The following is a 26,307-nucleotide window of genomic DNA, read 5'->3' on the forward strand; positions in this document are numbered from 1 at the left end:
TGAGCGCGAAGGAGACACACAAAAATAAAAATTAAAAAAGGAAAACGGTTGACATAAGTGAGCCGATTCAAAGCGTCACAGCCCCCATGAGTGAGTGCGCAAAGGAGACACACAAAAGGAAAAATAAATAGTAAAACAGTTTACATAAGCGAGACGATTTAAAGTGCCACAGCCGCTGTGAGCACGAAGGAGACACACAAAAGGAAAAATGAAGTGTAAAACAGTTTACATAAGCGAGCCGATTCAAAGCGCCACAGCCACCATGAGCGTGAGCACGAAGGAGACACACTAAAGGAAAAAGAAGTTTGCCTGCAGTCAAACAAATCAGCAAATGTGCAATTATTCATGTAACAGGGTCGGTCCCCAAGGCAGTAATAAAACCGCCCTAAGGAGGGACAAAAGTAAAGCATTTACCAATGATAACCACAGATTTTTGAAAGTGAAGTCCACAAATGAGTGAAAGTGATGGGCGTGAGGTGGGTGTGGTTAAAGGCCCATGTAGATACCAACATGTCAGAAAAGCAGCGCTTGCACGCTACTATGCTCAACCTAAAAAGGAAGGTTTAGGTCTGGCAAAAGGGTTATTTTGCCAGATCAAGTTGGCAGTTTAAAACTGCACTACATGCTGCAATGGAAGGCCCTACACATGTTTTAGGGACTACTGTAGTGGATGGCACAATGAGTGCTTCAAGCTCACCAGTAGCAGTTAATTTACAGGCCCAGTATACATGTAACACCATATACTAGTGACTTATAAGAAAATTAAATATGCAATCAGGTGCAGGCCAATTTTATCATATTTTAGGGATAGAACACAATTACCTTAGCACTGGTAAGCAATGGTAGACTATGCAGAATCCTAATGCAAACAAAAACAAATTCAGAAAATTGGAGGGGTGAATGCAAAATGTTTGAGGGAGGACCACATCAAGGATGTCAGGCCTAACAGGCATTTTCAGAATTTTGACTTAAAATCAGACTTTACCGTTAAAGATTTCAAATTACAATTAATTTGAGTCTAAACGTGACATTTCTACCTGCTCCCCACTATAGGTTAGCATGTATTAAATGTAATAAGGGAACCTAATGTTATCTTATGGGAGATATAGGCCTTACCTTAGGGAAAAATGAATTTAACTTGTCAATGTTTTTTCAATACCATATAACTGAAATCCACATGTCCTACTTTTTAAATGCCATGCACCCTACCCAATGGGCTATTTAGGGCCTACCTTAGGGGTGACTAGAATTAAGTGGCTGTCCGGCTGCCGACATATTGCAGCACAGTGGAAGACCCTTTGCAAAGCTGGATTAGCCATCTTTATGTTGCTTATTGCTATATTGAGGTGTTAAACATGTACTAATGTGATGCAACCAATGCCTGTATAGTGTAACCAAGGTAAAAATGATGAAATAATGAAGCAATACTATTTCAAAATGTGCTGCATTATGCTGCATAATTTGCTTTTTCTTGCTGCATTATTTGCTCAACCCTGCCGCATACTTCCAGTGGCCCTGCTTATATGTATTAAAAAGCAAGGCTTAGGCCTGGCAAAAGGGATAGTTTAAAACACACATGAAACAAGGAAGCAGGTAAAGTTAAGAAGGGTTTTTAGTACCCACGAATCACGAGTAGATTGTGAAAATTGCCCTCACCCACTAAATAATGGCATGCGTCATCATAGGGCGTGCTATAACACTCTGGTGCAGACCAACACGCAGATTGGATCAAGACTATGTTGACTGGGGTCACTACCCTGCCTGTTCAAGGGATCCATTCTGCAGCATAAGTTAATACTGCCTAAGGAGGTACTCACCCTTATTGTTTTATAGGCCTCCCCTTGTCAGGGTTAAACTTACTCAGTAGGGGTGAGCTTGGGAAATTACTGCCCTTTCGCACTCTCTGCTTTAATCAACATATTTTGACCCTGTTAATGCCCCTCTGGGGCATTAGGCTTTCATTAGGATTGTAGATTCCTTAGCTCATTTTAGGTATCCCCACTCTTTGTTACCTACTCATTAGAGGTGGGCATGCAATGTATGAGCATACTTGCCCCTCCTTGTAACAACTCAGCACTTCCTGTGAAAAAGATGCATATTATTTTTAGGGCCTGATTTACATTTTGGTAGACCGGTTACTCCGTTACTATAGTGACAGTTATCCCACCCACTGAAATATCAATCCCATTATTTCCTATGGGATTTATATTTCGACAGATGGGATATCCGTCACTAATATGATGGAGTAACCCGTCTGCTGAAATCTAAATCAGGCCGCTAGTAAAAAAAAGTGTTTGTTTGTCAGGTTGAGATTGCAGTTTAATCTGCACTACAAGCTGCAAAAAGTAAATTAAATGTACCAATAAGGTGTGAGCCAATATTACCATATTTTAGGGAGAAAGCACAAGCATTTTAGCACTGGTTAGCAGTGGTAAAGTGCACTCATTCCTCAGGCCAGCAAAAAAAGATCAGCAAAAATGGAGGAATAAGGCAAAACGTTTAGGAGAAGACTGGATTAAGGATGTTAGGTCTAACAATGCAGAATGATGATTTCTCTGGGTGCAGACCCAGACATAGGCCCTCAATTTTACTTTGGCAGTCAATTTGCCTGACTGCCAAAGCCAAACCCACCACTAGACCGCCAGTTCTGGGGGTCTGCAGACCGCCATATTATGACTGCTGGCAGCCATCCTCCATACTTGCGGTGGAAAGTCGCCTGCAGTCGTAGCGACGGTCGGCAGGTGCATCGCCAGCACCGCCCTGGCAGCAGGACTCCACCCACCGTATCACAAGCCGTAATACTGCTCGGTAAGTCCTGCTGGTGTAGTGGTGCTGGCGATGCAAGACTACCAGGACCCATCCCCTCCTGGACGTCGTCCTCAACGGAGAAGGTAAGTGGGTGTCCAAAAGGAGGGGGGTGCCTATGTGTGTTGGTGCGTGTGTGTGTGTGTTTGTGGGAGGGGAGGGAGGTAAATGCGTGGGTGTATGCGAGTAAATGTGAATGTGTGTGTGCGCGTATGTGCGCGTGTATGGGGGTGTCTGTGTGGATGAATGCAAGTGATTGGGGGTGTCTGAGTGCATGTATGCGTAAGCTGAATGGGTGTGCATGTGAATGCATGCGTGCGTGAAGGGGTAGGAGGGTGTTTGTGAGTGAGTGGACGGGTGGGGGGATGTGTGCATGTGTGGGGACATGTGTGCTGGAAACAGGAATGGAGATTCGTGTCGCCGGGTGCGTGACCGCCAGAGTTTTGCTCTATTTCTCTAAGTTGGTGTAGAGTTTTTATTGTGTTCTGTTTCACTTTATTACTCTTTGAACTGCTGCATAAATACTTTACACATTGCAGCTAAGTTAACCTTGTCTGCTTGTGCCAAGCTACCAGAGGATTCAGCACAGGTTAAATTGGGAATGTTTGTGACTTCACCCTAACAAGAGAATTTTGGTTGCTGCTTGAGTAGGCTTTCATTCCCCCCTCCCTCTAACCAGTAAGGTAATTTGTTACAAGCCCTATCTAAGCTTTGTAAATAGCAGTAATTATTGCTTTCTTTTAATCACATTTAGACTTAGCCTGATTAAGCTTCTCTTATTGTTCCCTCAAGGATGGTTTTAGGTCAAAGATTTTAAACTGTGTAGGTGTGATGCGTTTTCTGAACAGGGTGCCCTCCATTTTATTATGTGTTGTGATTGTTATGCTGATTTATGGTGCAAATGTATTTTCCCTTTTCTCAGAGGTATGAATTATACCCACTTCAGGCCGACTTTGACCTTTTTACATATGTTAAGCACAGAATGTATTTGTTGTTATATTAGTAAATTTTACTTACCGGGCAAATGCATTTTCATAGCCTGTACTGACTAAAACAAATTTTATTATATTCATGACTGATTCACTTTCTAAGCACTTGCACTTTATGATGCAGGAATTTCGTGACAGCATTGGTTGTGTTTTGAGACTTGTTTGACATGTTCTTTTACAAATGTTTTTGTTTTAGAGAAAACGTTAATTTCCAAAATAAACATTATGGTCATGATGATGATGATGACATTGATAGTAAATATGATGTAAGACTAAATAGAAAAATAGCTGAGCTAGCAGAATATGGAGAAACCTTTAATATGGGCAGATGCTCAATGGGTTTGTAAAGTCTGAGGCTATGTTTTCTAGTATACCCCTTGTCACCAGGGACAGAGAACCCCATTTACTTTAATAAAACATTTTAATTGCAAACTTTAAGCAAATTGGTTGAATTGTGTACAACTTTAATTGTAACTTCCAAAAAGCTTTGTGTTGTTTAAATGAAGGCCCGGGTTTACTGTTTCTTTGACACTCAGATTTTATGTACAAGCTCACTCCAAAGTCAAGGTTGCTGGAAAAGCAACAATATTTCTTATCTTACCTTCGAATTTCTATAGAGAAATAGGTGACTGAAATGCCTATTTTTTTCAAAAACTGAGGCATTGAACTGACATCTTATTTTAGTATATCCTGCTATCACTCAAGATATGAAAGACATTTATAAAGAAATTTCAAATTACACAGCCAGGCGACAATGGTTACACTCTTACCTTAGTCAGCTTTTGGTTCCAAGTCGTCTAAAGTGGCGAGATCCTGTAGTAAGCTAGATTCCTGGAAACCAACTTTGATACCCAAGTGAAAGCAAGCGTTTGACTTTTCTAGGATCAGATTTAGATTGATAGCAAACCCCGCCATGTCTAAAGCAAAAGGCCTGTCTGGGGCATACTTTACTTTCCAGCCAGTCACTTTTCCAGAAGCATTCACATGGACGGACTGATAGGGCAAAACACCTGTGAGGCCCACAGGCCACACAGACACCTTCTTAGTGTATCTCATCTGAAAGGAGATAAAATTAGAGTCAACGCATGCAAGAAACATTCAGTTCATTGGGCAGTACTATTGTGACTGCCACTCAAGCTTTTCCTGCTGTATTTCTAGCTAACAGTGCCCCAGATGTCACACATGCAGTGTGCACTCTGAATATCGCCACCAGAACATCGATGGGACACAATATAGATGACAAAACATCGACAGTTAAGTAAGCCTAGATTTTATACACCTAATTCCTCACATATCTACCCTGGAGATAGATATATATATATATATGTCACTGAAAAACAAAGCTTACTATGACGTTATAGTTATAAAACAGAATTAATGAAGCCTTAGAAATTAACTAAAGGAGCAAAGGTTCTAGGGAAGTTATAGTTAGGTTCACAGTTTACACACACAAACAATGGAAATGTAGCAGTTATAGTTATACTTATATCAAGAAACTATAACTTGTGCCCCTTAATTCTATTTCCTAACTATAATATCCCTGTAATCTAATTTGTTTTCAGTGAATCTCTAGGGTTTTAACATGAAGTAATATATAATTAGCATATATTAATCCAACCATCGCCGTGCATGGCCTTTGGTCATTTGTGGCGAGGGTGTTGGCCGCAGGGTCTGGCATACCCCCAAGCATGCTGCATACCCCACGCTGCATAGGCCTTCGGCCATGCGTGGCAGGAGCTGGCCACAGGGCCTGGTCAGTGGCCAGGCCCTGCAGCCAGCCCTCCACATCTGCATGCAGCAAACCCCTCACTGTAGGTCTGTGAGTGGGTGTGTGAGTGACTGTCTGGGTGTGTGACTAGATGTGAGTGGTTGTGTGGGTGCGTAAGTGGGTGTCTGAGTGCGTGTGAGTGGCTGTGTGAGTCTGAGTGGGTGTGTGAGTGTTTTTGTGGGTCTGTGATTGGGTTTGTGAGTGGCTGTATGGATGAGTGAGTGGGTGTATAAATGTATGAGCGGCTGAATGGATATGTGAGTGGGTCCATGAATGGTTTTGTGGGTCTGTGAGTGTCTGTATGGGTGTGTAAGTGGGTGTGTGAGTAGTTGAGTGGATATGTAATTGGGTGTGTGAGTTGCTGTGTGGGTCTGTGACTGCGTTTGGTAGTGGTTTTGTGTGTCTGTGAGTGTGTGTGTGTGTGTGCGTGTGAATGGGTGTGCGAGTGAGCATCTAAGTGGGTCTGTGAATGGATGTATTTTTTTAATTGGTGTGTGCATCTGCAGATCCATCGCGGATTCACAGAGGGGTGCCGCCCTCAGTGTTGCCAATCATGGCCAGCCAATCACACCATTGCTGCTGGTGCACGGATCCGCAGATCCACCATGGTGGATCCCTTTCTTTAGAAATATATACATCTTTTCTCTTTATTAAGTCCAAAACTACCAAACAGATTAACACCAACTTTTAAAAAGAGATCTTTCTAGACCAAGATCTAACTTTCTGCCCAATTTGGTATAATCCCATTCAGTGGTTGTAGTCGTAAAATCCCTATGAGAAATTGCATGGGGAAAATGCATTTTGGGGTCCCTTCTTTTCTTGGCCCAGGCTTGACGAATCACCCTGAAACTTTCCAGACAGCAGCTGCATTGACTGGTACACTAGAGTGAAAAATGTTGTGAATATTCGTCAAACAGCACCAAAGTTAGCAGCAAAACAAAAAATGCTTTTATGATGGAAAGTCGGTCCTAATTATAACTACCTACTGGCGAACATCAGTTAGTGCCTAATTCCCACAGACAAAGCATTTTTTGTATTGCTAATAACTTTGGTGCAGTTTGACAAATCTTCACAAAATGTCCTAAAGTAGTGGCCTGGTCACTTCTGCTACTGTTCGGAAAGTTTTGGGGTGATCGGTTAAACAAGGGCCGAGAGTTGCATTTTCCCCATTCAATTTCCCATGGGGATTTTGAACACTACTGCAGCCAAAACACTACTGCAGCCTGAACCGAGGAATGGAATTACACTAAATTTGTCAGAAAGCTAGCTCTTAGTCCAGAAAGAGCCCCTTTTGTGATTTGGTGTAAATTTGTTCAGTAATTTTGTAGATAAAAGAAATATAGATATCTAGGAATGCTAATACTCTGCAGATCCAACAGATCTCATGCTGAAATTTGATTGGCTGTGAGCATTTCAACCAGTGAGTACTGGCAGCCATCTTGGGACTCTGACTCAGCCGAGTCCCAAGAAAAAAAGAAAAAAAACAGAAGGTGGCAGGGTAAGAATACCTAGGATCCTAGGCCTGGTGGTGGGGCCACACAGTGACTCCGTCAGGGGCCAAAAACTGAGTTTTTAAAAAGAAAAAATTGACGCAAATTTGCAGCTGATCTACAAATCCACACAACAATTTTAAAAAACAAGCACAGTTTCCCGTGCGTAACTTTTTTTTTGCCCTCTGGGTGGGTCAGGTCCCAGGGGCTGTATACTTATATGAAGTGAGGGGAGAGTAGTATGGGTGGCCCTCCTCCCCAGGCCAATGATGGCCCTGGGACCCCATCCCCCTGGACCTGACTAAGTTAGAAAATTGTGAGGGGGTGTGCCCCCCCTCTGGGGCTGATATTAGCTCCAGAGACTCCATCCCTGGCGCACGGCTGATAACATTAATGGAAAGGGGGCTGGGTGCCCCCCCTCCTGGGTCCTTTTTGGTTCTGGGACCACTATCTCCCCATTGCAAGCGTGTGCAGATTAAAAGGAGGTGGCCCCAATCCAGGATCCATCAGTGGCCCTGGGGACTGCCACCCACCATGGCTCCTGCTATGCCCTAAGGTAGTCTCCCTCTGGACATAGCCCTTTGCTCTTACTTGTCTGGGAGCTATATGACAGCTCCAACCAAGTGAGAGCAAGCAGTAAGTCCACTCCCAGTGGGCGGGAAGATTAAAAAAGCTCCAGCCCACTGGAAATAGGCTTTTTATCTGTTTCCCTGCCCATTGTGAGATGAGCAGGGAAACAGATGAAACAATTGCTGCCACACAAAGGCAACAGCATTTTGTTGCTGCTCCCTGAGTGCTGGAGCAATGTCGGCTCCTGCTGGAGGCCAGAGCTGGCTGAGACTGTGGGGGCATTGGATCTCCCCTGTGATCTCTAACAACAACAGGCCACGCCTTGTGGGATGGGGTCCTGGGGACCAATATCGGCCCAAGAAAGGGGGTTGCGTGCCCCTACTGTAGTATGCAGCCAAGCCCCAGGGGATGGGGCCACCAGGACCAGTATTGGCCAAGGAAAGGGGGCTGTGTGACCCCATCCCCATTAATTAACTGGCAAGGTCCCAGGAGATGGGATACCTGGGGCCAATATTGGCCTGGGAAGGGGAACTGCATGCCCCTCTCTTTTTACTATCTGGCCAGTCCCCAGGGGAATGGGTCCCCAGGGCCATTTCTGGCCCAGGGAGGGGGGCTGCATGCCCCCTCCCTTTATAATAAGGCCAAACCCTCTGGCCATCTGTTCCCGGTGGAGGTTTAAATAATGTGTGGTAATTAAATATTACTTTACATAAAAAAAACACAGAAATTAACAGAAAAAAACCCATAGGTCACAGGGACATTATAGTTAGGAAATAAAATTTAAAAACCTCAGAAATTCACTAAATAAAAACAAAGGGTACAGGGACGTCATAATAAGGTTCACATTTTACACACACAAAATCATAGAAATTCAGCAGTTATAGTTACAGTTGTCTCAAGTAACTATATCTCATACCCTAAGGTAACTATAGCTCGTGCCTTTATCATGCACTGCTAATTAACCCCAGATTACAACACTCATAAAAGTTTATATGACACTATTGATAATATCTCAGCAACATTTGCTGTGTACTTATTGTTGAGAAAACTGTGCTGTTGTGTTTTTTGTCTAATCACAGTTTTGACTCATAAAGTAGCATAGAGGGTTAATGTTCCTGCTGCAAAGCACATTGTGTAGCATGCAGATCACAGTTTTGTATTTTATGTAGATAGGTAAGTAAGCTGCTGTTTTTGACACTGAAATCTTTTTGTTACTTCCAATTCATAAATTGCAATCCTCCTGTAGCATAGTGATCTATTTACCATCATCGAGGAACTGCATGCAAACTGTAAGTTATAGGTTGAGATCCTTTATTTGTTTTTTTTCTAAATCTATTGTTATTCTACGTTTTCAAAGAAGGGCTCCTCTGGGAAATAATAAAGTCTTGTAGAGTAGTAGAGACAACTCCAATCACTGCATTACATTTTGAAACGTGAATTTGGGTGTCTCCTGATGGCTCACTCAACGTATAATATCTACTAATGTTGAAAATACGTGTTTCGTACACCTTATAATACCCATTGTCTTAAGTAACATTTCCTGTACTTTGATTTACACATTGATTGCTCTAACACCCTCCACTGGGATCAGTTGCATGGTAAAAGAACTAAATAAAAAATAAATTAGTAGATGCCATTTAAACTATTGTTAATGTAACTACTCATGAGCACCAATAAATCTAGCATTCTTACAGTGAATGCACATCGATAAACCTGCCTCCAAGTTATAGTTTCTCTACAGTTCCTGTAAAGTGGTAAGTGTGTCATTGTTTACCTCCATTGCACTGGCATCAAGGTGATAGCCTCCAGAGTGATAAATGCACAAAAGAAGGGTTGATTGCCCTTCAAACGAGGCCTTTGTTTGTGCCTGGCTAGAAATTAAAATAAAGAGGGATGTACACATCATGCAGTGCTACTGAATTGTGTCCTGGTGTCTGAAAACGGCAACAGGACAAATTCAGAATAATTTACTTGGGTCAGTCAGATCCAGCCCAGAACTTGCTATCTTTGAACCTGAATCTAGCATGATCCCCCTACGTTCCAGCACTGAAACAAACATAAAGCAGAAGATATACAATTATAATAAAAAAGGATGAAAACTAAAAATGAGTAGTTGTTCTGGTTTTTAAACTTGAGAGTAACCCTTCATTGTGTATTTAGGTATCCTTATCGAAGTCACATAAAGGGTTTGAATTGATCAATAATAGCACAATGGTTGCGGTAAAATCAGTATCTAAAAATATATTGGGCTTGAGGGCAAGGACAAAGACAACAGTGAAGACTGTAGCCCTCATTCCATGCCAGTCGCTAATCCTGATTTTGGTATAAACTCCCAAACTTTGCACAAATTGTGCTGACAAACAGAGTAAATTATTGATTTGTGCACCCCTGAATGGGGAAAGTTCACACAATCAGCGATTATTACACTTTCCACAATCCAGACTGCATCTGTTTATTACGGCACCAAACCAAATTACAAGTGTATTCTGGCATTTTTAAGCTGTGGCTTTACATTAGGATGTACATGTGGACATTGTTCTAATCCTCTGTTGTTCCAGGGTATGGTGAGACCCTAACATTTGGGATTGCAAACTGCCCTGCGAGGTTGTATGTTATCCTATGATGACTGTATTTGGGTATGCAATGGAGGTACCATCTGCATATCATAAATCTATCCCTGACAAATCATATGTATCCCTTACATATCATATTATACCTCTAGCTTATCAAAGCAGCAAATGTGTAGTTACTATACCTGACATTTATCTTCTGTAGTAATGCCTTTCTATATTTTTATAACCTTTCACTAATTGTTGATTTTTTCTGGGCTGTCATCAAAATATGTAATATCACTTTGGGTGATATGATCGCTAACTAAGGTCATGTGATGCCACTTCCTATGATGATATAGTGGGTGAAAGGGTGAATTATGTCAACTCTTCTACAAAGCATTATGTTAACCTGGCAGACTTACTTCATGGCCAACTGGGGCTGGGTCCTCCCTGTAACACCAGTCGAGATGGGCATAAGGAAACCATCTTCCTTATCAAGGACAATGAAATGGATATTGCTAGAATGAGCAATGAGAATTAAAACATGACCTTAAAATAGATGTCTACCTTTGTAAATAGATGTGCAACCTTTATTCTGTTAAGTGTGGGTGTTTACCAATGGCCTACCCCCGAGCTCAGTAGATTTTCTGCCCACCTGTGGGGTGGGTAGATATATTCATTCCTCAGCTGCCCCGCTGGGAGTTTCAAACCACCAAAACTAACAAAACGAGAGGGCAGCCTACCCTCGCTTCAAGCTATTCTCTCCCCTAGAAGGGGCAATAGTGCCTTTCTGCACACCTTGGGGTGGATAGGAAGTGTATCCCAATTGGTGAGGTTGCTCAAACTCCACCCTCCCAGGGGATAGAAAGCCATCTATATCTTATGGATTTTGCATGTGGGGCATAGAAAGGGGTGTGGGTGTTACACTCTGGCATTTCCCACGCCTCACCCCAAAAGTGTCTTTATGCCTCCCCCCTGTGCGTAGAAAGAACGTTTGTGCCAATTGGGGAGGTTGTCTCAAATCTGCCCCCCACTCAGGAGTAGAAAGCCTACTACTACCCTCCTACTGCCACCCAGGGGCATTTGGCCCCAATTTGCCCCTGTGGGGGTCAGAAAGCCTACTAGACACGAGAGAACATGAAATGGCACCAAAACAAAAGAGGAGGGGACTGCTTACCCTGGCATCTAGCCATTCTCTCATCCGAGAAGGGGCAATAGTCTTTCTGCCCCCACCCTCAGTGGCACATAGGAAGTGCGTTCCAGTGAGGAATGTTGCCCCAGATCTCCTCTGGTGGTGGAAAGCTCAATAGACACCAGGCATTTTGCATTTGATGTCAAAGAATGTTGCCCAAGTGTCGCACTCTGACATTTGGCCATACTCCCACCACAAAGGGAACAAACCACTATTTTGGCCTCTCCACAGGGCAGAGAGGGAGTTTGCCCCCAATTTGCCCTCAGGGGACAGAAAGGCCACTGGACGACAGGGCTATTTTTTTTCTTTTTATAAAACAATGAGTTGGAGCTGGGGAAATCTACCAAACTAACACATTTCTGAAAACTAGACACCCTGGGTCATCCAGGATGGTATGTGCATAGAACCAGTGAGGTTTTCTTACCCACAATGATCTAGAATCGGAAAGGACCCACAAAGTTCCTACTGCCAGCATTACCCCACTTGTTCCAATAGAAACTCTATCCTTTTTGTATGGGTGGGCCTAGGGGCCACAACAGGAAAAACTCTAAAACGTAATGTGGAAACATCAACATATCCTGCAAAGCACTGTCCTGATTTAGCAATAGAGGTCGCTGCATTAACTAGGCTCCAACGCCACTCAGGGAAACCTACCCAACCCACACATTTCTGTAAACTAGATACCTGGAGAGTCCAGGGTAGCTAGCTCTGCATGGATCCCATGAGGTTTTCTTACCAACAAGGCCCTACAAACATCACATTTTGCCTAAAATAATTATAATTTTTTGCATTTCTATGATGAAAGCTGCTGGAATTAGGAGAGATCCAGAGAATTTCTACCACCCAGTATTCTCCCACTTTTCTTGATTAAAACGCTATCTAGGTTGTGTGGTTGGGCCTGCTGACTACAACAGGAACTGATCAAACCAGGGTCAATGGAAGTCCCAAAGTGAAACTCCCAACAACCTTGGTTTGATCTGTTCCAGTCGCTGATACTAGACACAGCCACACAAGTGGGCAGCATTTTTATTGGGAGTGGTGAGGGAAAATTGTGTGGTAGTAATTTTGTGGATTCCTCCTCATTCCAGAAGTTTCCATCACAAATATGAGGAAAACGTGGGAGTTTAGCTAAAGATTGAGGTTTGCAGGTCATTTTGTGGATAACCTTGTGGTATTAACACAACGCACACCACCATAGAATCCCCTAGATTCCTCCTTGGCCCACGCAAGTGAGGTATATTTGTCATTGGAAGACATGTGGAAACACTGGTGGAATAGAATTTGTGGATCTCCACGGTGGAAAAATGTGATGTGCCTATTTTGTTCATTGGCCTGTTTCCTGTTGTGGGTACTGGACCAAACCACACAAGTGAGGTACCATTTTTATCAGGCTAAATGTGAAAACATAGAATAGTAGAACATTTGTTATTATCAATTGGACTTTCCTGTATTTGTGCCTTTCAAATATAAGTAAGTGTGTAAGAAAGAAGGCAGTTTGAAAAATGCCCTGTAAATCACATGCTAGTATGGGTGCCCACACATTCAGAGATGTACAAATAACCATTGCTCCTAAACTACGTATCTGGTACCCTTTTCAGAAATACACAGGTTTCCCTGATACCCATTTTTCACTTTACATATTTCACCATATGAATTGGTCTATACTTAGTACCAAATGAAAAACTGTTGCACGGTGCAGCTCAGTTGTTGGCTCTGAGTACCTCAGGTTCTTGGAGACCCTACAAACCCTATATATTCCCACAATCAGAAGGGTCCAGCAGACATATTGGTATATTTTTAGAGGCTGGGTATTGGTAGGGGTAAGTACATACCTACCACTAGCAATCCACCCCCAACACAAGGTTGTGCCCAGTCAAGTTCATACAAAGTAGCCCCTGGCTTAACACCTGGTAGCTTGGCAACAAGCCGTCAGGCTTAAATCAGGAGACAGGTACGTAAATCTTCTAAATACACCAATGCAGTAAATAGGTCAGACAAAACACACAATAAAAATCCCACACCACTTTATACAAATAGTAAATAGTTTTATCTTTAAAATGACACGAAAACAACAACATTCCAATATAGGAAACCAGAGATATGTTTTTTTTAAATATTAAAAGTAAGGCTAGTGCTTAGAAGCAAATAGTGCTTGAAGGGAAGGTTACCCTGGACCGGGACACAGTCAAGAGTTCAAGCCACCTGGAATGTAACACTTTTACACTTACTTCCAGAAGTGTTTCTTGATGCAGAATAGTGATCCACAACCCCAAGTTGCTCCTTGGGATGGTGACACTACAATTACCACAAAGTACCTGGCCAAATTCTTGCCAGTCCACTGGACACACTCCAGGCTGTGGACTTTTGTGAAAGTTTGAGACAGGAAATTGATCTTCCACCCCAAACCAAGGTTCCAAAATCCCTGAGTTGCTCTTTGGGACATTGGGACTACAATTCCCACAATGCACCTGGCCCAATCCTTGCAAGCCCACTGGACTCACTCCACACTGGAGGCTTTTGTGGAAGTTGGTGCAGGGAAGCTCTTTTAACCTGCTGCTTCCAGGAGTCCACTCCTGAGTCCTTTTTGAAGCAAGGCAAAGTACTTTGGGCCATGGTTCCACTGTGCAACAGGCAGTTGTTAAGTGTGCGAGCTTCTGGGTTGCAAACCAGGGTCTCACCAGGGCAGTCCTTTGTCTTCTTGGGGTTTTAGGCAATGGACCTAAATTCCAGTGTCAATCAGTCACCCTTATTTCATCATCTTGGGGTACAGTCAGTGGGCACTCCTGTCCAATGAGCTGCAGGGCGCCACCCAAAGGTATGACAGCTTCCTCTAAAGTGTGGCATCTTCTTGTTCCATAAAGCACTGCCTTTTAACATTCCAAGATGGTGGATTTCTCCCCAGAGGAGCAACACTGGGCTAAACCAACCCCCTAGTGTAGTTCATTTCCATCAACTCCCCTTCTGGAAATCTGCAAATTCCTTTCTTATGCCTGCCATCTATCTCTGAAGTACAGTGGTGAGAGGGCAGGCCTAGTTATATTACTTTCTGACTGGTATCCTTTTGAAGGCTCAGCTTGCTTCACCCAACCCCCCTCCTTGCCTGGTTCATCATCTGCCTACCACCCCCCATCAGATAACCCCTGCTCAGAGCAGGCCACTTATCACCTAATTAAAGAAGCCTGGCTAATCCTGTTAGGGCTGACCAATCAGGAGAGACCCCATAGAAGGCTAGACTATGGCTTACAGGAAAGAAGGTCTTATAACTTATTTTCTGTATAGGTTATGATACATTCAACACTGACAAATTGTTGCATTTATCATTCATTTGAGTCCACCTATGACATCTTTATGTTTTTCCTAGTCATACTTAGGCTTATGAATCATATTTCCATTGTAGCCTATGGAGCCGACTTTCTACAATGGGGGAAAATTAAAAGGTGCATGTTTTCCCTCAAAAGGGCATATAAAACATATTCTATAATGTCCCTACTTATAGCTACATGGCACCCCACTCCTGGGGCATTTAGGGGAGGCCTTGGGGGTGAACTATATGTACAAATAAGGTAGATTAATACTTTGGAAGTACCTTTAATTCAAAAGTCCAATTTTCATACATTTTACTTTTTAAAAACAGTCTGCAAAGCCTGGCTTCCTTTAGAAAGGACAGCAGACACACAGTAGTGAACACTCCAGTACAGGAAACTTACTGGGGCTCTAAATGTCCAGGCCATAGTATATACTAGGGATGTAAAGGAAGTTTGAATCCCCCTTGTCCTCTTATCTACTAGGGACTTACAGGGTCTGTCATTGCCAATTGGAATTATAGCATTATCATTTGGTCATATACCTTTTATTCAGAATACTGGCCCGGGCCTGTTAAGCAGAGCCCTCTGAACAGTCAGGGTGAGTTACCATTGGTATAAGTCAGAAATATTTGGGTGAACATGCTGAAAGGGTGACTTTCTCACATGGCCCACTCCCAAATGAATGGTGATGGGTAACTAACCTACACCCTGGTAGTCTTCATCAGCTAAGTGGAAAAACCTGGAAAGTCCATCTACATTAGCATGGGTCAACCCTGGTCTGTGTTCCACTGTGAAGTCCATCCCATATAGGAAAATGGACCACCTCAGCAATTTAGGGTTCTTCCCCCTCATATGCATTAGTCACCTGAGAGGTCTGTGGTCAGTATATGCATGAAAGTGAGTACCAAACAAGTATGGTCTCAGCTTTTTCAGGGACCAAACCACAGCAAAGGCTTCTTACTCAATGGCACTCTATTTCTGCTCTCTGGGGGTCAGTCGCCTGCTGATGAAGGCAAATGGCTGATGAAGGCCCTCTTCATTTACCTGTGCCAACACTTCTCTAACCTCATGTTCTGAAACATCTGTTTGAACTACAAATTCCTTTGTGTAATCAATGGCCAGCAACACTGGTGCTGAACACAAGGCCTTCTGTCCTAGACCTTCTGATACTCTGGAGTCCACATGACTCTCTGGCCTCTTCTTAGAGGTGAGTTCTGTTAGGGGAGCCACAATAGTCCCATAAATTTGAACAAACCTCCTGTAATACCCAGCCAGACAAGGAACACACTGGCCTGTGCTGGGTTATAGGAGCAGCCCAATCCAAGATGGTTTGGATTTTATCCTAGAGAGGTTGTACAAGGCCTCCACCTACAAGGTGACCCAGGTATACACCTGAACTCTGCCCTATTGACAATTACTGGTCTTAATAGTCGGGCCTTCCTGCTGCAGGGCCTGAAGCACATCCGCCAGATGGGTCAGGTGCTCCTTCCAGGTGGAACTGTACACAGCTATCTCATCCAGATAAGTTGCACTGCACTGCTCCAGCTCAGACAAGACCTTGTTCGCCAACCTTTAGAAGGTGGTACGTACATTCTTTAAACCAAATCACATTACTTTAAATTGATAGTGCCCCTCTGTGCTGTTGGTCAGTCATTTGGGGAAAGAGTATGTGTCCATCCATTGACCCATCTTACACATTGTTGGAGAGGAGGTCTGACACCCATGGAAACTAAGGTTGCCTCTGTCAATCCTTTCCCCATATCTAGGACAATCTCCACCTCCACATCTACACTACCAATCCCTGTGGACAGCGCACCAGTGGGAGGCTTCATTTTGCAGATAGCATATCCTCTTTTGTGGCATGTCTTGCCTTCATTAGATCACAAAACGTTCTTGCCTTTGTAGGATCAAAATTCTTCCCCAAGCACCCCTTCCTTTTGAAGTGGCATGGCTCGGGGTCCCACCTACATGTGCAGGTTTTTGGGGACCTTGCGAGGACTCCTTCTGTTTTTGACCTTCCTTCCCCTGAGCTTTCCCTGTGAGGGAGTCTGTTCTCCTTTCTTTTGGTCACCTCCCTAGTGTTGGTTAGACACCCTGGTTATCATCCACTCATCAGATGTCTCCCCAACTTTGAGTCCACTAAATACTGAAGTAACTTCTCCTGTACATAATGAGTCAGGATGTGCTCCTTAAGTATTACACTGTACAACCCCTCAGAGGTACTCACCTGGTTACCCTTAATCCAGCCTTCCAGTGCCTTCACTGAGACATCCACAAAGTCCTGTATGCTCACCTTCTGGGTGTCCTTGAACTTCAACCTGTGCTGTTATGGGGTCAAACCAAATTTCTTGACTAAACATTGTTTCACGTGTGAGTAGGATTTTGCTTCATCTTCCTGTAGGGTCAGGAGCCTATTTCTCTCAGCTTTGGAATTAGTTCCTAAAGAAGTGAACCCCAATACTTTGAGCGGACCTCCTGCATCTCAAGGGCCCTCTCAAGTGCAGTCAGCCATTAGTCAATGTCATCCCTTTCAGTGAACATTGGAAGTATTCCATTGGGGAGCCTAGGGTGATCCCTACCCCCCTAGATATCTCAGTGCTTTCCTCATTGTTGCCGTCACTACTCATTTTCTCTTCCTCCCTTGCCCACATCTTCTTCTCCAGTTCTAGTTTCTCCTAGCCTTCCCTCCCTCCCCAGCTGGTATCCTGAACCTAGTGCTGGAAGTAGTGGGCAGGGAGTCATCATCCTCCTCCACCTGGTGGAGGTCGTTGGGGGGAATACCACCCCCTCCCTTTCATTTTCTGGAGCTACCTGTGCCCAGGCCTTAAGAGACATAGCCAATTCTACTTTCCTAAGCTTCTGGGTATTAGGCAGCCCCCTGGACCCACATAGAACCCTAAGCTCAGTCACTTTGAGCTTGTCCAGTTTAGCCAGATCCAGCTCCTAGTTTTGGGTTACAAAGACTTTGCAGTGAGAAATAGAACACATTTGGAAAAATCAAAAGAATGGATTAAAAATCAGTTTTAATCCAATTTTCAAAAAGCCAATATCAAAAACTTTGTTCTAAGCCAATTTAGTGGATTCCTACTGATCTTAACACACTTTACTGTATAGTGTAATTCAAACACAAGTCCACATCCACACAGCTCACACCAATTATGTTACTTTTGTGTGGTGGAAAGGACCAGGAGGACGAGTGCCGCAGCCTGGCCTCAATCTAGTATGGTGTGAATGCCAGCTGAGGCTGTGATGATGGTCACCGAGGTGCTGTGGCTGCTACAAAAACCTGATTGCGAGCTATCTAGGAGTTCGTAGTATTGAAGGTAGTGGGTGAGGTGATGGTTGGTTGCTTTTTTATGATTATAGCTGGGAAGGGGAGCAGGGAAATGGGTCATAGTTACTGAGAATGTCAGGGTCAGAAGATGGTTTCTTGAGGAGTCGGGTGACTTCTGTGTGTTTCCAGGGATCCATGAAAATGGCTTTAGCAATAGAGGTGTTGATAACAGTTTGAAGTACCATGCTCATTGCTGGTCTTTCTAGGTTGAAGAAGAGGTAGGGGCATGGGTCCATGGGGGCCTCTAAGTGGTTAAAGGTGTCTGGTCAAACTCAGACATTAATCTATACCTTATGGGGATGCCCACTCATATGTTAATTTTGGACACAGGTGGGGAGCACCATGTCACAGGTGGTAGGCGAAGACATGACCCTGTACTGGTAACATTTGGGTTTTGGAGGGAACATACCTTAGGGAAATATATATTACTGTTCTGTAACTTGGCTCTAATTGGGGCCAAGCAAGACATTATTAGGTTGCAGGGTAGCATAGTGGTTGCGAGATGGGAAGACTGGACTACAAATATGGATTGGTAAATGTGGGCAGAAGAGACAGTGTACACATCCCATAGTTCCCAAAACAAAGCTTTGAACCTCTGGTGACAATGGAAGGAGTAGTGAGAAATAGATTGACGCTACCAGTGATAGTGGCAAAACTACATTTACATGGTACCAAGAACTGGGAATCACAGAGGTGGAACGACCCTTGCAGGGAGGGAAGTGGGAATATGTGTGATAAATATTGCGCCTGTAGGCCCTATATTGTTCCTATACCTCCCATTTTCTTTAATACTTTCATTGGATGATGGATTAGAATGCTTGAACTGTGTCAGACCAAATGTTTTCTGTTTTTGTTATGAATGTCTTTGAAGAATAAAAACAAAAAAGAATTAAAGAAAAACAGTGCCCAGTCCAAGGGATTGTTTGTGCGTAACCCAGGCCTGGCTGCCATGAAGAAGAGAATTCTGCCACAGCATCATAATAAAATGCAGAAATCCCTTTTAAGTTAATATGAAATCAGTGGCTCATCTTCAACCAACATTGAAAGTCATTGCTCCCATTGTCTGGCACCATTCACACAAAACTCCTGCCAACTGAAGCCTGATTACTCAGAGGCTCTGTGAGACCATAGTGGCTATGCAGTCACTGGCAACTGGAGCTGATGTTGTGAAAGTTACGACTTTTGCATAACTCTACAAGGTGTGCTTTCCTACTCACGGGTGTTACAAGTGAACTTGGTTCAATGCACTAGCAATGAATGTGAAAGACAAGTTATTATAGCCTAGGAAGATACTATTTAACATGAATCTTTATAAACTAGGCCACCAGTAGCGTTGCTGCACAATGTGACTGTTGCATTTATTCCAGCATGTGCAGAAGCCATCCTCTTGTGTGCATCTTTGATTAATTCTAGTACAGCCAGATTATTAGGTATTATTCTGTCTCCCACTCCTGGTATTGTAATTACTGAAATGTTATCTGAATTGAGGATGTAGGAGTATTTGGGAGGATAACCTGCAGGAGGTTTCCCAGTTTGCATGGCTGCACTTATGGCTATTAAAATATCTGTGTTGATCTTCATCTGAGATCTGGCTAGGACTGCTACTAGGGCAGTCTGAATTGCAGCTTTTGCAGCTTGGTCAGCTTCACAGTTCCCATTAGCATGAATATCACTATGCAGCTGGCCCAAAGTGGGCCTCACATGGAACAATGGAAGCTTATCTTGTAAGACAGCTACTTTTTTTCCAAGTCTGTTTATTTTTCATATACTTTCCCTTTGAATCCTTCACTTCAATTACCAGTGTTGCAAATCAACATTGAAATCTTGCACAAAGAAAGCTGAGTCGTAGACAATGTGTGTGGAAACTGATGAGTTAATCTTTGGCAATGCAAGTCGCAGGGCATGGAATACTGCATGTTGTGCATGGTCTGCCACCTAAGAGGTTGGTGTTTGGGCATCATGGGAGGAGCTCACCATCTTTCACTACACCTTGCACTGCTGTGAAAGCTACGGAGGACTTACATTTAGTGCTTCCCGTGGATTGGGCAGAGCCATCACTGTAAACAATGCTCTGGTAAGACTCAACAGGTAAAGAGTTTGGAGTCGGTACAGTACCATGTTCATATTGGAGAAAGGCTTGTGTACGAAGAGAAGTATCATACTGAAAATTTACATCCACTGCACTTAAAGAAGCAGTAACCATCTTGGGTGTAGGACACGAACATTAGGAATGCTTGCCTTTGTGGCCACCTCTAGTGGTGGTACAGGAGAAACAAAAAAAAAATATTTACCTGTGCCAAAGGCCGCTCCTTTGGAATAGCTGTTTGTACAGCTTTGAGGACTTTTTTCAATAGAAGCAAATTGTGCTTCAGCCAGGAAATACAAGTGAAACTTGTAGGTGATGGGGCGATGGGGGTGGTCTGTCCTTCATTGTAGGTCATATAGATGTAATCATAGTGCCTGAGTATAATTCAAATAACTAGATTGGCAAATATTTAGTCTCAATCATGTCTGCCTGCAGGGCACACAACATATCGGTATGCTTGTTCAGCCAATGTTTGGATGAAAACGTGGGAGAAATCAGACCACACAGAGGCTTCAGTCTCTCTGACAAATAGGTACGTCAAAGTTTACAAACCCCTACAGGAATTGCAACCTTTTCAGTGTTTCAGGAGACTGAAATGTAGCTTACTTCTGAAGGACCCTTGCCTTCACTGGATATCTCATATCTGGGAAAGGTCAACATCAGGTTGGTTTCATATAGGGCTGGTGCTTGTCCTATGGACCACTGACTAGCATAAATTCCCTTGATATCGTCAGGTAAAATGGAAAAGAAGGCTACCCTTCCTCCAATCGGAATGCTTCCCTTGTAAAGGCTGGAGGCCAGTCATTTTCTTCTGGGAAGATGTCATAATCATTGGATAGCTGGGTCCAGAACACTGCTTTAGGAACACGTGGTGTATCCCCTTCAATTTGTATTTTTAGGTTATGAACCCTATCAGGAAGATTTAAATGATGATCTTGAGTTTTGACCTGTAAGAAGTATCAGTTAGACTGGTATCTAAAAACCTCTGAAGCATCTGATATGCTATTGTGACTTCTGCTGCACTGTCTAAGAGGTTTCTCACCCAAGTCCTGCTTTGTAAGGGGATGTGCAGATGAATACACATGTCTCTCTGAACGTCCTGCAACTTTCGTCTTTTTTAATAGGGTTTAGTCCAATCCTTTCCCTTCCCTTTTTACACTGATGCCAGTCTTGTGTCCACCTTCACTTTTCCCACTGTACCCTCCCCCCTTTGGTTCTTTTACCTTCAATATCCTGAAAAAACATGAAGAGTGCCTATCAGAATAGTGAAACAGTTCAGGCTTTTTAATTTTTTTCTCAGTCCCTTAAGTTATACCCACCCCTGCCGGATTACTGAGAAGCAAGTGATCCAGTCCATCCTTTAACTTTGTTTTTTTGTTTCTTTTTCCCTTCCCTTGCAGATTCCTCCTTAACAAAACCATCGGTCTCATTTTTAGGTTTTAAGTGTGGCTTAATGGGTCAAGTACCTAAGGTACCTCTATCGACAGAGGTATAAGATTCTGAAATTACTTTTGGAATTTACCACTCATGGTCCTGAACTGGAAAGGCTTCCAGTCGCTGACTTATAGCCAGAACTGCAGCCTCTCCCTTAATGTTGTTTAGACTGATGAAGGAAACTGTAGAGAAGTTTCCCATTAACTTTATTCCTAAATCCAGAGCTGGTACAGGTCTGTGTTGGTTTTGTATTTGTCTAAGTATGTCAGAGAGGACTGCCAATGAAGGCGTACCATGCATACTGGTATAAATGCATGCGAAGATGCTACCTCAGGAGTTACAAATAGTCAGCATTCTGTGTTTGTCTTGGTGGGTACTGTATGGATACACTGCTTATAACTTGTTGGTCTTGTGAGCAATCTAGAAAGCCATTTAACCATGCTTTGCAGGTGCTTTTCCCATGATAGCATTAATAGCCTGTCAATTGATGATCTATATTTGTGCAGAAGTGGCAGGTCCTGCTATAATGGCAGGTCTAGAGCTCAAAGTGCATTGCACAAACTGCACAAGTCTCCTGTATTATGTCCGTGTGTAATTTAATACCCCTATTAGCTCAGCTTGGGATAGAGTTTCAGGACAAGGAAATGGAGTTAAACCCGCCAGACTGTCCATGTTGCCCTGTCATTTCTCACAGGCCCCAGAAGAACATGTGTGTGTGTCTGGCAATCGCCCACCAAACCAGTTTTGATGTTCTTGAAAAGTTAAAGCGATTTCCAAATCTTGGTAACTCCAGTAGTGTGCAGGCAAATCTGCCATTGCATATTCATGAAACTGCCCTGAGGTAGCATCAATAGGCTCAAACTCCACCTAGGAGTATAAAGTGTCAAAGGCATATGCTGATGAACAGCTATTACAAAAGTAACTGTCCCCACTTCATCTTGGCTACCTCTAGCTTTGGGGTGTTGAGTAACTGCTTCCCTGCAATAGGCCTTCAAAATGATATGAATGGAATTAATTTGCAATTGGAAACAAGGAATTAGAAAACCCAAAGAATGGGAAATAACCTTTTATGAGACAAGCTTGACAAAGCTACTGAAAGAGGTGCTTCCTTATCTCCAATAGGAGGTAACCTTGATTACTATGGACATCTCTGTAATGAAGTAGTAATGGCTCAGATGTGTATGATAAGTGTAAACTGCTCAAGGCGTAGCCGTAAGATACAAGTCACACATTAGGCACCAACTGTTGCATGAGTTGCAATTTTGACTTAACTCTACAAGGTATGCTTTCCTACCCACTGGTGTCACAGGTGAACTTGGTTCAGTGCGCCAGCAATGAATATGTAAGGCAAGTTAATATAGCCCCACAAGACACTATCCAATGTTTAACTGACATCGAAGCAGTGTTTTTTGGGTTACTAACAATCAGATAAAGGGATCGGGCACTGTGGAAACAGCAACAACCTTATTTCATTATTCACAGTATCACAGTGTAGGAAAGTACCATCTTACCTGGCATGTCACCCCCATTTTTACATGTATGTCAGTTTGTTTTTGCCTGTCTCACTGGGATCCTGCTAGCCAGGACTCTAGTGCTCATAGTTTATGGCCTGAATGTGTGTACCTGTGTAGTGACTAACTGTGTCACTAAGGCTCTGCTAATCAGAACCTCAGTGCTTATGCTCTCTCTGCCTTTACAATTGTCACTATAGTCTAGTGACCATTTTTACCAATTCTAATTGGCACACTGGAACACCCTTATAATTCCCTAGTATATGGTACCTAGGTACCCAGGGTATTGGGGTTCCAGGAGATCCCTATGGGCTGCAGCATTTATTTTGCCACCCATAGGGAGCTCAGACAAATCTTACACAGGACTGCCACTGCAGCCTGAGTGTAATAACGCACACATTATTTCACAGCCATTTTACACCGCACTTAAGTAACTTATAAGTCACCTATATGTCTAACCCTCACTTAGTGAAGGTTAGGTGCAAAGTTACTAAGTCTGAGGGCACCCTTGCACTAGCAAAGGTGCCCTCATATAGTTCAGGGCAATTTCCCCGGACTTTGTGAGTGAGGAGACACCATTACATGCGTGCACGACACATAGGTCAATACCTCTATGTAGATTCACAATGGTAACTCCGAATATGGCCATGTAACATGTCTAAGATCATGGAATTTGTCCCCCCATGCCAAATCTGGCATTGGGGTGCCAATCCCATGCATCCCCGGGGCTCCAGCATGGACCCCGGCTACTGCCAAACCAGATCTCTGGGGTTTTCTCTGCAGCTACCGCTGCTGCCACCCCACAGACAGGGTTCTTCCCTCCTGGGGTCTGGGCAGCCCAGTCCCAGGAAGGCAGAACAAAGGACTTCCTCTGAGAGAGGGTGTTACACCCCTCTCCCTTTGGAAATAGGTGTTAAAGGCTGGGGAGGGGTAGCCTCTCCCAGCCTCTGGAAATGCTTTGAAGGGCACAGATGGTGCCCTCCTTGCATAAGCCAGTCTACACCGGTCTAGGGGACCCCCCAGTCCCTGCTCTGGCATGAATCTGGACAAAGGAAAGGGGAGTGACCACTCCCCTGTCCATCACCACCCCGGGGGTGGTGCCCAGAGCTCCTCCAGTATGTCCCAGACCTCTGCCATCTTGATTCCAGAGGTGTGAGGGCACTCTGGAGGCCTCTGAGTGGCCAGTGCCAGCAGGTGACATCAGAGACTCCTCCTGATAGGTGCTTACCTCACTAGGAAGCCAGTCCTCCTCTGAGGGCTATTTAGGGTCTCTCCTGCGGGCTTTTGATCAGATAACGATTTGCAAGAATTCACCAGAGTTCCTCTGCACCTCTCTCTTCGACTTCTGCCAAGGATCGACCGCTGACTGCTCCAGGACGCCTGCAAAACTGCAACAAAGTAGCATGAAGACTACCAGCGACATTATAGCGCCTAATCCTGCAGGCTTTCTCGACTGTTACCCGGTAGCGCATGCTTTGTTGGCTGCCTGCCTTCATCCTGCACTGGAAGCCATAAAGAAATCTTCTCCCTGCCCCAGCAGGCACCAAACCTCAGCGTCACCGATACTTTGGGGCCCCTCTCATCCTGACAAGCGTGGCCCCTGCAACACAGGTGGTGGACCCAAGTGACCCAGACTGTCCAGTGGTCCAACTGTCCAAATTTGGAGGAGGTAAGTCCTTGCCTACCCTCTCCAGACAGTAATCCTGTGCACGGCATGAACTGCAGTTGCTAGGGCTTCCGTGCACTTTTCCAAGTAATCCTTTGTGCACAACCAAGCCCAGGTCACCAGCACTCTGTCCTGCATTGCTCAACTCCCTGAGTTGACCTTCGGCTTTGTGGGACCCTCTTTTGTGGTGTTGAGATGACCGCCGTGCTCAGTCTTCTTGAACTTGTGTTCAAGGACTTCTGCGGGTGCTAACTTCTTGTGCATGGGCTCTCTACGTTGCTGAGGGCCCCCTCTGTCTCCTCTCCCAAGTGGCGACATCCTGCTCCTCCCTGGGCCTGGGCAGCACCCTTTTTCTTCAACCGCAACCTTTGCCACTAGCAAGGCTTGTTTATGGTCTTTTGCCAAAAAACAACGCTACATCCTCCAGCACTCCGTGGGACATCTTCCACACGAAGGAGAAGTTCCTAGCGCCTTTCAGTGTTGCAGAATCTTCAGCTTCTTCCACCCAGAGGCAGCCATTTTGCACCCTCATCCGGGGTTTAGTGGGCTCCTGCCCCTCCTGGAAACTCTCACGACTCTTGGACTTGGTCCCCTTCCTTTGCAGGTCCAGGAATCCGCCTTCAGTGCTTTGCAGTCTGTTGTGGTCTTTGCAAAATCCTCTATCACGACTTTAGTGTGTTTCTGGGGAAATAGTAGTACTTTACTCCTACTTTTCAGGGACTTGGGTTGGAATATCTTGGAGACCCTTAGTGTTTTCTAACACTCCCAGCGACCCTCTACACACTACACTAGCCTAGGGGTCCAGTCGTCTTTCGCATTCCACTTTCTTAGTTTATGGTTTGTGTTGCCCCTATGCCTATTGCATCCTATTGTATTCTACAGTGTTTGCACTACTTTCTGACTGTTTTACTTGCCTGATTTTTGGTTTGTGTGTATATTTTGTGTATTTTACTTACCTCCTAAGGGAGTATATCCTCTGACATATTTTTGGCACATTGTCACTAAAATAAAGTACCTTTATTTTTGGTAACTCTGAGTATTGTCTTTCTTATGATATAGTCCCTATATGATATAAGTGGTATGGTAGGAGCTTTGCATGTCTCCTAGTTCAGCCTAAGCTGCTCTGCTAAAGCTACCTCTATCAGCCTAAGCTGCTAGAACACTACCAATCTACTAATAAGGGATAACTGGACCTGGCACAAGGTGTAAGTACCATCAGGCACCCAATATAAGCCAGGCCAGCCTCCTACACACACACACACAAATTGTTCTAAGAAGAATGAACACTTTTAAATTAAAAGTATTTATTACTCCTGGAACAATCTGTTCCTTAGCACATCTAAAACAACTATGCTGAATATTGTAAAAACAGGAACAAGGTATTGCTGAAATGCCATTTAAAATGATAGCTAGAACCTAGCACCCTAACACCTACCTATATGTGCTATTCTATGGGAACATGAAAGGTAGAGCAACTTGCAATCTAGAGTTTCTTAGGGAGAAGAGATGCACTGAATACCTCATTGGCAGCTAAGGCTATATTTATCAGCAGAGGCATTAATACAGTGTTTCCTGAGAAGGTCTTGACTTTATCCGCTTCAGACT

The 26,307-nt window shown here is 43.9% G+C and overlaps 1 protein-coding gene across 1 annotated transcript in view; it reads right to left on the bottom strand.

The window, feature by feature from the left end:
- LOC138299643 (galactosylgalactosylxylosylprotein 3-beta-glucuronosyltransferase 1-like) overlaps nt 1–26,307 on the bottom strand; it is a 266,337-nt gene that overhangs the window by 195,552 nt on the left and 44,478 nt on the right. The window contains exon 3 of the mRNA XM_069238095.1: nt 4,565–4,850. Within this exon, the coding sequence (XP_069094196.1) occupies nt 4,566–4,850 (285 nt within the window). The 3' untranslated portion in view covers nt 4,565. The remainder of the gene's footprint in view (nt 1–4,564; nt 4,851–26,307) is intronic.

Source organism: Pleurodeles waltl, chromosome 6, assembly GCF_031143425.1.
Source record: "Pleurodeles waltl isolate 20211129_DDA chromosome 6, aPleWal1.hap1.20221129, whole genome shotgun sequence".
Lineage (NCBI taxonomy): Eukaryota > Metazoa > Chordata > Amphibia > Caudata > Salamandridae > Pleurodeles > Pleurodeles waltl.